We start from the raw sequence: 11,605 nt of genomic DNA, 5'->3' as shown, positions 1-11,605 counted from the left end.
AGGTCTGAGTCTGATCATGGATAACTGCCTGTCCTGGACGGTAAAAGGGAGGGCTCTTTGTGAGCCTGCCACTGTGACAGCGGTGTTCCCTGAGCTGTGGGGATGATCACGGTGTCTACTGCTCAAACAGCTTTACTTATTTTTATTAATTTTGAGCTGACTCTGGGAACCTCAAGTAGTAGAGCTGTGTCACTTACAACCTCAGCGAGAGGAAAAAAGCAGTAGCCCCCCTGAACTATGCCCCGTGTCCAGCAGCCCCATGACCTGTGCCCGTGTCCAGTGGCCCCATGACCTGTGCCCGTGTCCAGCAGCCACATGATCTATGCTCTGCGTCCAGCAGCCCCATGAACTGTGCCCTACGTCCGGCTCTTCTCTTTGTTTGTTTATGGGAGGTTTTTTGTTTTTGTTTTTGAGATAAGATTTCAGTATATAGTCTGACTGTTCGGGAACTCACTGTATAGATCAGGCTGACCTCCAATTCATAAGTATCTGCCTGTCTCTGCCTCCCAAGCGCTTGGCATTAAAGGTGTGTGCCACCACATGTAGCTGATTTATTAATTTTGAGGAGGACAAGATTCTAGGCTATAATAAAAAGTCAGATCCTAGTATGGTCAACCTGAGCCAAAGAAGTGTGCCTGTCAAACCCCTCAGGGCTCTCTAAAATTCCAGGTTAAAGTCTAAAGAAGCCAGAATATGACCACCCTGTTGAAGTTCTAAGATTTATTATTTAAAAACCTTTTCTCAAATTTTTTTGGTTCAAAGTTGTAATTCCGTAGAGCTGTTTGAAACATCTCAGGTAAACAGTCTTCAAAACAAAAACTAGGGGTTGGGGATTTAGCTCAGTGGTAGACACTTGCCTAGCAAGTGCAAGGCCCTGGGTTCGGTCCTCAGCTCTGAAAAACAAAAACAAAAAACTATTGGTATACTTGAAAATTACTGGTGTACCACCACTGAAGAAAATCAGCTGCGTCCTTTCCCTGAGCAGTAGCAAGGTCTATCCATGTTCAGTTCTGGGGGGTTCCTGAATGCTGAGTAGATGTCACATGACGGAGCTGTGCGTTGAATGGCTTCGTTTGCTTGTGTTGTTCTCTCTGTGAGCCAAGAGCACCTGTCACTTATCCTCGCCCCCCAAGGATATTTAGACAAGCTTGGCGAAGGAGTGGTGCCTCTGGGGTGGGGGAGGGGGAGGGGGAGGGTCTTTTCAAATGTGAGGTAGCAAAAGTGTTATGATTTCTCCTCCTCTTTTTAGATCTGATGTTTTGATATGGCTTCCTGCTTCAGCGCTGTTTGTGGGCATAATCTATGCGGGGTCCAAAGCTTTGTCTAGACTGGTAAGTATTAGAATTTCTGTGTGAGCAGGGACACATAGTCCCTCTGTCCTGGCCCCCTTTTTGTTTTAATTTATGGTACCTGGCATCCATTGGGGTTAGGTATCAGCTTGAGTGTCTAAGTAGAGCAGAGAATAGAGGCGTTGGTTAGCTTACTGTAGCCGTAATCAAAATCAAAGGAGCAACTTCAGGAAATACACTTTGGCTCATGGTTTCAGAGGGTCCCAAGCTGAGTCCGGGCCTCTCAGGTTCTGGGCCTGGGGGGAGGCGGAGCATCCGGACAGTGGAGATGTGGGAAAGCTGCTGACCTCATGGCAGATGGGAAACAGCAGGATAGAAGATGGGGAGCAGGAGTAGCTTTCAAAGGCCTGCCCCCCAGCAACCTACTTCTTCCAGCTAGAGGACTTGCTGCCTAGGCTCCAGATGTTCCCAAGCCTGCAGCGTGTGAGCCCTTCTGCGCGCGCTGTCAGCGGTCCCCGGCCCAGCTTTTTTTTTTTTTTTTTTTCCTGCTTTTGCTGAATTGAAAATAAGTAGGAAATAGGGCCAGCTTGTCTCACAGGTGGAGGTGAGAGAGGCAGCAGCAATTGTGAAGCCTGCCCGTCCGGCCTTCCCACTCCTCAGGCCTCTCCTCCAGACTGAGTGAACTCCTCATTGTGTGCTCTCTGAAGAATAGGGGGGCTTGCGAGTATATCGTTCAGAACTCCAAAATGTTGTTATTTTGCCATCAAGAGAATCCACTAAAACCACCATAGACTGACGAGTCAAGATGGTATTAATGCCTCTCCTTGCCTTTCCCTGATTTCTATTTTTATTTATCAGAAAATGTCCAATGTTCTGACTTGGAAAACTGCATAATTTGCAACATAATTCAGTCTTTTTTTTTTTTTTAAGTGTTTGTTGTGTGTTAGTTCCTGAGACCTCAGATAGAAAAACAGTAAAAACAAACACAGTCTCTCTAATGAGGTAATTATGTTATGGTTAGGACTACTCCAGGTCTATAAAATAGCAGCTGAGAAAGTAATTTTGAAATGAAGTCATTTTTCTCTCATGGTTTATACACTTGAGGAGATGGAAAGACATGTTCAGAAGGGCGTGTCACTTGGGCCTGGAAGTGGGCCTAGAAGCTGACCCACAGTGCATGTTGGTGCGCAGCCCGGAGTGTTCCGGCAGTCCCTACTCTTCTACTGCTTCTTTCTGGTTCCACTGGCTTTAATTTTTTCCTCTAAGTTCTGGATAGGTATGGATGCCAGAAGCTTAAAGATTGGCAAGTCATGTATTGGGCTTATGAGAGTAATGGTTTTTGTTGTTGTTGTTGAAAGATTTTTTTCCACTCAAGTTTCCAGAGTGATTTTCTTTGCAATATATATATATATATATATATATATATATATATATATATATATATATATATATATATATATATATATAACTTTGTGTATGTATGTATATTTGTAGGTGTGCTCACTTGTGAGGACATATGTAGATTTTAGAGGTCAACATCAGAAATCTTCTGTCATGTTCCAGCACACACACACACACACACACACTTGAGACAAGGTATCTCACAGTTCCAGCTACACATGTGTATCAAGGCCCTGAGGTCTGCCTGCCTCCACCCTGTCTCCACTGGGGTTACAGGTATGCACCTTCGCACTTGAACTTTAGATAGTTTCAGGTCATAAATCCTCATGCATGTGCATCAAGCCCTTTGTTCACTGGCCCTGCCCAGCCCTCCTTTGTGTCTTCCTGTGTGTCACAAGTGAGGGGTGGGGCAAATCCAGTCAGCTGGAGGAGGATGCGCCGCACCGCGGAGGTTTGCCAGCCTGCCTCTAGTTTCCACCAGGTGGCGCTGCTTCCAATTTGTCAGCTTTGTCTTTTTCAGATCGGTAACTTTGGAAACTAATGCATATGGACTTTCCCCAAAAGCTTTTAAAAATTATTTTAATGACTTCTTTTTATATTTGTTAAATGCACATCGGTGATTTTCCTGGATGTGTCTCCGTGAGGGTGTCAGCTCCCCTGGAACTAGAGTCGCAGACCATTGGGAGCTCACATGTGGATGTTGAGAATTGAACTCGGGTCCTGTGGAAGAGCAGCCAGGGCTCCATCTCTTTAGCCTGGACTTCTTTCTTTCTTTCTTTCTTTCTTTCTTTCTTTCTTTCTTTCTTTCTTTCTTTCTTTTAAGACAATGTCCTCCTGTGTAGCCCATTCTGGTTTTGAATTTATAATCCTTTAGCCGTAGTCTCCTGAGCAGTGGTTTCAAGTGTGTGGCACTATGCCTGGCTGCTTCAAATCTTTTTACTCGGTTAGAAAGCTCCCACTAGTCTAAGCAGCAAGGAACTGCACTGGTTCCTCTGAGTACGCTGTAGGATGGAGCCTCAGGCTCACCTCAGTTCACAGGGAGACTGCCTTCCTAATGCCTCATATGTGAGGAGTCTTAGGCTTTGCTTCATTTGGATCCTGTGGGTCATTGCCCATTGCTATTGTGCAGCCTAGCTGGAAAGATAGGGCCATGTTTCCTATCCTGCTGTGGATCTTAGCTTAACCACTCTGACTGAAGAGGCTCAGAGGCACTGACTGGCCTAGGTGGACAGTCTGAGATGAGACTGTGGCAGATTTTCAGGTTCAGACACCTTATTGCAAAAAGGGACTCAAATATCAGATGGCTAAAATCCCTCCAAAACCCACCATAAATGTCTCAGTAGTCAGGGAACTCTATATCCTACAACAGTGCTTTGGAAGGACGGACAATTTCTAGGCAAGCCTGTCTTGGAGCTTGCTGTCTGGTTACAAGGACATCCGCTTCAGCCCAAAATACAAATGACTTTCATTTTTGTGTGAGTTCCTGAGCCTCCGTTGAGAGCACTGACCTAGCACGCACGTCCTCTAGCAGGTAGTGATCAATTCACACCTGCGAGGGAAGCCCTGAGCAGGGGACACTTGTTACTGCCTTGTTCCATGAAAGAATTCAAGCCAGCCTCTTTTCAGTTCTCTGTTTTTACATTGCTGCATAGCCATTCCTAGGGTGGATAAACACCAGGTACTCACACAGTTTGCATTGGATGGAAAACAGGCTTCAGTATTCTGGTGCCAAACTGCCAGTTAATGAATCCATAAGGAGTTAGGGATAAGTGCTCAGTTAAAGTCTGTGCGTGTGTTGTTATACAAAACGCTTGGAGCGGCTGAGCTTCAGAAAGGCCCCCTTGATCTGATAGAGCTTCGGAATTCGGTTCTGATGTGCAGCTCCTGGGAGCAACCTGAGCAGGCGGTGCTGGGCTCTGCGGGGACTGCTTTGTGGATTTTTCACCTCACACTTAAAAGGATACATAGAGGTTAGGGAGAGAGAGTATTCTAAGGGTTTTTGTTGTTACTTTATTTTATTTTTGGAGACATGATTTCATCTGTCCCAGGCTGTCTTCAAACTCTGTGTATAGCTAAGGATGACCTTGAACTGAGGACTGGGTTGACAGGCCACCACCAAGCCTGGCTTATGCTGTTCTAGGAGTGATCAGAGGCCTCAGGTGCCTTCAGCCCTAAGCACTGTGTTGAGCTGAACTGACTTGGTTCATAGCAGGTCTTGGAGAAGCAGAGCATTGGCTCCAATTCTGGCATAAGTGCTAGCCAAGTGCTCTGCCACCAAACTGTGTCCCAGCCCTAGGAGAATTACTTTATAGTTATTGGCATTTGAGACTTCTGGTGTGCTTCAAGACACAGAAGACATGGCTTTTGACCTTGAGGAAATTAAAGGGTGTGGGGTCATAAAGAGACCCTCCCCAAAGCAACAGCTACTAGTGTGCATGGTGAAGTTTGTGCCTGGACTTTCTGTTACCAATCTTGATGCTATACAGAGCCGGGCTTTCTTCAGGCCTGCCTGTCAGCCTTCTTACAGTGGGTGAGGTCACAGTGATGATGCGATCATATCCTGAACAGCGCAGTTCTGATGGCCATTATAACTCTCATTGTAATTCCTGGTCAGAAGTCTCAGCAAGACAGAATTGCCTCAAAGCTGAGGGATGAAGAGGACAGATGTTTAGATTCTGTGTAAACAAGTTTGCTGGTGTTGGCTAGTGCAGTTGATTTGACTGCTTCTGAATTGGAATAAAATGTGTGTTTTCTGGAGTAGGTAAGGTTGAGGGGTGGGGGGGTTGAGAGCCTAGAGCAGTGTTTCTCAACCTGTGGGTCTTGACTCCTTCAGGGGTGGAGTTGACCTACCCTTTCACAGGGTCAGATATCAGATAGCCTGCATATCCGATATTTGCATTATGGTTGCTTAGTTGGTTGGTTTTTCTAGACAGGGTTTCTCTGTGTAGCCCTGGCTATCCTGGAACTCACTCTGAAAACCAGAATGGCCTTGAACTCAGAGCTCCATCTGCTTCTGCCTCCTGAGTGCTAGGATAAAGGTGTGGGCCGCCACCACCTGGCACTTTATGATTCATAAGAGTAGCAAGATTTCAGTTATGAAATAACAACAAAAGTAATTTCATGGTTGGGGGTCAGCACAACTTGAGGAAGTGTATTTAAGGGTCACAGGTTAGGAAGGTGGAGGACCACAGAGCTAGGTGGAGGACTACTGAGCTAGGTGGACTGCAAAGGGTCACAGGTTAGGAAGGTGGAGGACCACAGAGCTAGGTGGAGGACCACAGAGCTAGGTGGAGGACCACAGAGATAGGTGGACTGCAAAAGGTCACAGCTTAGGAAGGTGGAGGATCACAGAGCTAGGAGGAGGACCACAGAGCTAGGTGGACTGTGAATGCTGATTGGGCATTTAACAGGACTGGGTTGGTTTCACCTTTCTTTCTCCCTCCCTCTTTTCCTCCTTTATTTCTGTCTGTCTGTCTGTTTCCCTCCCTCCTTCCTACCCCTCCCCCTCTTTTTCTTTTTGGTGGCAAGGTGTCATGTGGCCTAGCCTGGCCTTCAGTGTGCCCTGTGGTGGAGGAAGTCCAGACTATGTGCCTGCTGAGTGCTCCTGTCACACCTGACCCTTGGGGGGGGGTTTGTTTGTGTGTTTTGTTTTTTCAGCTCTGTGAACTTGCTCTCTCTAATCTGTTGAGGTTTCTTCTATAAGCGCAGCAGCCACTCACCCATAGTGAGCAAGTTACATAACGAGCAGCATGGAACGTGTGCTGCTGTCTTTCAGTGTTGGTTTGGATCACCATAAGGGACATAGGGAGTTTGGATCCACAGAGGTGAAGAGTGTTCCTAGAGTGGAGCCTGCCCCAGCACCTTTCCTGTAACCGCCCAGCGGAGGCTGTTCATGCCCTCCCCCTTCCACCTCCCACCCCCTTCCTTCCCTTCTGTGGGGTTAAGGATTGGCCCCAGGGCTTTGCGCATGCTAGGCAAGCACTCTACCACTGAGCTCCATACTCTGTTCTTCCTTTAAGAAAAAAGTAGCATTTTTACTAAAAACCCTGAAGATTTTCGTGAGTGTGTACAGTATATTCTAATCATATTTACTTCATCCTATAACTCCTAGAGCCTATCCCACAGCCCCTCCCAGCTTCTTTTGTTATTTGTTTGTTTTTTGGGTTTTTTTTTGTTTTTGTTTTTTTAATTCCATACCAACAGACTGGAGAGATGGCCCTGTGCACTGTGGCCAGTCTTCTCTGAGTTAACCTCCATCCAAGGAGTGAAGAGGCTTGTCTGATGAGCCTGAGGGCAGCTGTGATGCGGGGCAGAGAGAATTAGAGGACACTTTGATGTTTTCTTATCAAGATGGATTGGAACCTAAGTATTGTTTTGTTTTTCAAATGTGGGCTCTGAGGCAATATCGTAACCCCCCCCCCCAAGATTGTCATTATCTTCTTGTTCTATCTATACATGGTTCCCAAAATCTTAAATTTGTTTAATAAAACTTTTTTAAGATTATGGAAATATGTTTGTCTTGTTGGTCTTTGCTTTTCATTTTTCTGGATTCTGTATACATGTGTGTGTTATCTTTCTTGGTTTCATTATTTTTTGAAAAAGAGAGAAAGTGAAGTTGGGGTGTTCGGGGGATGGGGAGGATCTGTGAGGAGTTGGGGTGGGGGAAGCATCAAAATACATGAAAAAATTTTTCAGTTAAAAAAAGTCTTATTAAAATTAGATCAGGGAAAAAGCTTCCTTGACATTGGATTTGACAACTTCTTAGAAATGACACCAAAGGCACAGGACACAAAATTAAAAAACAAATACTAATTGCACTTAATTAAAATGAATTACTTAGTAGTGCTAGGTGTGATGGTGCACTTCTTTTTTTTTTTTTTTTCTGAGACAGGGTTTCTCTGTGTAGCCCTGGCTGTCCTGGAACTCACTCTGTAGACCAGGCTGGCCGCAAACTCAGAAATCCGCCTGCCTCTGCCTCCCGAGTGCTGGTATTAAAGGCGTGCGCCACCACACCTGGCTGATGGTGCACTTCTTTAATCCCAACATTTAGGAGGCAGAGGCAGGCAGAGTTATGTGAGTTCAAGGCCAGTTTGGTCTACAGAGCGAGTTCCAAGACAGTCAAGGCTACGCTGAGAAACCTTGTCTTGAAAAACCATACTAAATAAATAAATAAATAAATAAGTTGCATCAAAGGATATAATCAACAAAGTAAAAAGACATTTGTAGAATGAGAGAAAAGATTCACAAATCATGTATTTAAGACCAGAGTCATATACAGACTAATGGGAGAACTACTAACAACCATTATTGAGAGCCCAAGCCACTTGACTTAAAAATGGGCAAAGGGGTACACCTTTGATCCAGCACTCCAGAGACAGCGCAGGTAGGAGTTTTAGGACATCCTGGCCAACATACACAGTGAGTTCTAGGTTAGTAGGGCTGTTTAAAGACACTTCTCTCTAAGGAGAATACATAAAGAGACAGCCTCCCAACCTAACCAGTCATTAGGAAAATGTAAATTGGGCTGGAGCAATGGCTCAGTGGTTAAGAACACTAGCTGCTCCTACAGAGGACCCTGGGCCAGTTCCCAGCACTTAGTGGTGCTTCACAGACTTCTGTACTTCCAGTTCCAGGGGATCCACTGCCCTCTTCTGGCATCTGTGGGCACCAGGTATGCACCTGGTGCATGGCTATATATGCGAGGAAAACATCCATAGAGATTAGGTAAAATTTTTTAAATGCAGATATGAACTTCAGGTGACACTATTTCATTCCCATAGGATGGCTTTTATCTGCCCCCAAGTGGTGGTAAGGACTTGGTGAAATCTGGATGCTTGTGTAGTCCTGTCAGAAACCTAGAATAGTATGGCTGCTGTGAAAAGCAGTGTGGTGGTCCATAAACAATACACCTGTAATTCCAATATCCATGAGGCCGGAGCAGGAGGATTGCCAAAAATTCAGAGCCATTCTGGGCTATACAGTGAATTAGATGCTAAGCTGGACTGCAGTGTAAGGTGCAGTCTTAAAAACAAGTATCCCCCAGTTGCTTTCTGCAGAGAGGGCCTGAGTGCCATTATTCTATATAATACATGAAGGACATGTCTGCATATTTGAAACTCACCCAAAGAAAAGTGGGATTGCCATTCTTCTATAGAAATGAAGAGGCTAACCCGGGGAGCCAGTGGATGACACGGCAGGGGAAGGTGTCTGCAGACACGCCTGAGAACCTCAGCTCAGTCCTGGGACCCACTTGGAGAGAATTGACTCTTGCGGGTTGTGCTTTGCCCTCTGCATGCACACCATGTGTGTATCCACACCTACTCACTCCCTATATGCGTAAAAATGATGAAAATATAATAATACAGATAAAAAAGAAGCTAATCCAGGAGTCATGCTTCACTGAGGGTTGTCCATACTTCTGTAGATTGACCAACGGCCATGTCTGTGGTCAGGACCAGGGTTTCTTTTTCTTTTTCTTTTTTTTTTTCCTCCATTTTTTTCTTTTTTTAACTTTTGTAATGATTTTTTTGTGAATTTCACAGTATGCACCCCAATTTCGTATCATACACCAATCCCATTCATTTTCCCATCCCTCCATATTCACCCTCCGTTCTTGCAACCTCTCCCCCAAGGAAAACAAAAAGTAAAAATGACATTTTATATATATGAAAACCACAAAACAAAAAACCCATCTTGCCACGCAAGCTCCAGTGTGTCACACCCTTTTGCCCAAATAGCTTTTCTTACAAATGTTCATTGCAGCGAGTTCAAGGCTTTTGGCTTCTGCTGCATTGTCAGTACTGGATCCTCACTAGGACTCCTCTTGGATTTCCTGTTGCTGCCTTGTGTCATGGAGATCCTGTAGCTCTGGATCTGTAGGGCTCCCCACCCCTAACCCCCATCATGTGTTTCAGCAGTTCATAGATGGGGTAGATGTTGGTTGGGGTGGGCCAGCTCAGAGCCCTGGCTCTGGGCCTGGGTGGAAGTTTAGTTGGTCAGCCCAGCATCTCTCTTGCACCCATATCACCAGGGCCAGGTTTCTCATTTTGCCCAAGCAGAAGGTGGGGGTTGCTTTCCTGACCTCTGCAGCTAATGAGGGGCAGGGCCACCTTACTCACCTACCACAGGTGGTTGTGGGGGAGTGGCGGGGTGGGGAACATCTCTCCCATGCCTGTCCACTGCATAGAGACAGCAGATGGGCCAGTTTCTGCCACCAGAGCTAGCTCTACTGTGCTGCCCCAGTAAGGTGCAGAGTCTACTCTTGAGTGCTGCAGCTGGTGAGGGGTGGGGCCAGCTCTCCTGCACCCACACCGCTGGAGCCTGCTCTCCCTTGGTGTGGAACCAGCTCAGCACAGTGCTAGGACTTCAACATGGCCTCAGGGAGCGGCCCAGACCAGACACATCCGAATGCCTCTCCTACCTTCCCCACCCCCTGCCCCAGCAGCAGCTCAGGCCACAGATATTAGCACAGACCCCAGATGTGGTAGGGCCATGGCTTTTGGGGTAGCCCAGGTGCAGATGTTACATGGCCTCAGGTGGTTGTGCAGATATGCTCCTCATATCTGTCTGTTCCAAACCGCCATCAAGTCTCCAGTTCTGTATTTCAGCATGGTGTCCAAACCCCTCAGCTTCACTTTTTGTCCATCTCTCCGCTGTGTACTCTATCTTTCCCGTCTCTCCTTTACATATTCACTCAAAACAGTGGCATCCTTGGTAGGTGCTTGGGTATCTTTCTTCCGGTCACTCCAGGCTCAGGACCAGATTGTATTCTAGGAAGGATGGGACTACTGAGAAATTTCTAAGTTCATTGTTAACAATTAATCTTTGTATCATGACCCGTCCAGCAGGTCCAGTTATTCGAGGGTCTCGAGGGGACCTTCTCCTAAGAACCAAATGGGGGGTAGAGAGAGACGAGAACCTTGTGTAAAGAACGACACACGGAAGCAGTCTGAGTAGCATCAAGGTCTCACTGTATTGAGAAAGGCCCAAGGCTTAAATGCACAAGCAAAAGGGGAAGTACTTCTCAGCAGGAGGGATGGGCAGTGGAAATTTTTCTTTTGGCAGTTACATGGGGAAGCAGGAACTTGGTGGTATCAGGGTGTGGTCAAGACATCTGGCGCTGACTTAGGGCTAGAACATTCTGTGGTTGTTCTCGGAAAGGTGTGTCGGTGGTGGCCTGCTTTTGACCCCCTTTTCTTCTCGGGGGGAGAGGCCCAATTCAGAGATCAGGACAATAGAGTAGTCTTAGTAGCTCCCAACAGTATCAAAGAATTTCATTGTGAAATATTTTTCAATATTTAGTTGTGGATTGTAGACCCATGCAATGAAATGAACTGGCCTGCAGTGCAGTGTGATCAATTACGTCTGGTAGATTAGCTTCCAGAATCACGGTTTGGGCTTTATGGTGGCTGATGACAGGAACCTTTGTTGTTGAGAGCATCCCCAGGGTTGTGAGGTATAAGATAAACTTGTTTCCAGTCTTCTTTAGGGGAAGACAAATGTCTGGGCTGTTCATCTGCAAGTGCTCACAGCTGGGGCTGGGGCTCAGCAGTAGAAATCCTTGCTTAGTGTGTATGTATGCCTTTAATTCAACCCTTGGCAATTAAAGCAGTAACTCAGAAAAAGTGGTTTATGCCTGGCAGTGGTGGCACATGCCTTTAATTCTTTGGTAGACAAAGGCAGATGGATCTCTGAGTTCCAGGTCAGCCAGGGATACATAGAGAAACCGTGTCTTGAAAAACCACACACACAACACACACACACACACACACAGTTTCAAGTGGTTAAGAAGCAAGGTAAAAAACAGAAAGAGAATTTTTCCCAGTTTTCCCATCTGTATAATGGGGATATTGGAGGTATCCGTCTCAGAATTCTTATGAAGCTTAAGTATGTAGCAGTAATTGCTGTATTTAGCT

General features: G+C 46.0%; 1 protein-coding gene across 33 annotated transcripts in view; it reads left to right on the top strand.

The window, feature by feature from the left end:
* The window catches only part of Tmem241 (transmembrane protein 241), a 141,452-nt gene that overhangs the window by 16,141 nt on the left and 113,706 nt on the right, over positions 1-11,605 (top strand). For 31 of the 33 annotated variants that reach the window (XR_003952531.1, XR_003952529.1, XR_003952530.1 and 28 more), the window contains one exon: positions 1,250-1,331. The exons of 1 other annotated variant lie outside the window; for it this stretch is intronic. Coding sequence is in view for 22 of the 32 variants with exons in the window: in XM_011246967.3 (XP_011245269.1) it covers positions 1,250-1,331 (82 nt within the window). In the remaining 10 variants the exon portion in view is untranslated. Of the gene's footprint in view, positions 1-1,249; positions 1,332-6,218; positions 7,167-11,605 lie in introns of those variants that run through there. One more of the 33 variants, XM_011246968.3, reaches the window with a different exon arrangement.

Source organism: Mus musculus, chromosome 18 (genome assembly GCF_000001635.26).
Source record: "Mus musculus strain C57BL/6J chromosome 18, GRCm38.p6 C57BL/6J".
Taxonomy (NCBI): domain Eukaryota; kingdom Metazoa; phylum Chordata; class Mammalia; order Rodentia; family Muridae; genus Mus; species Mus musculus.
This window is presented reverse-complemented; position numbering and strand designations above follow the sequence as displayed.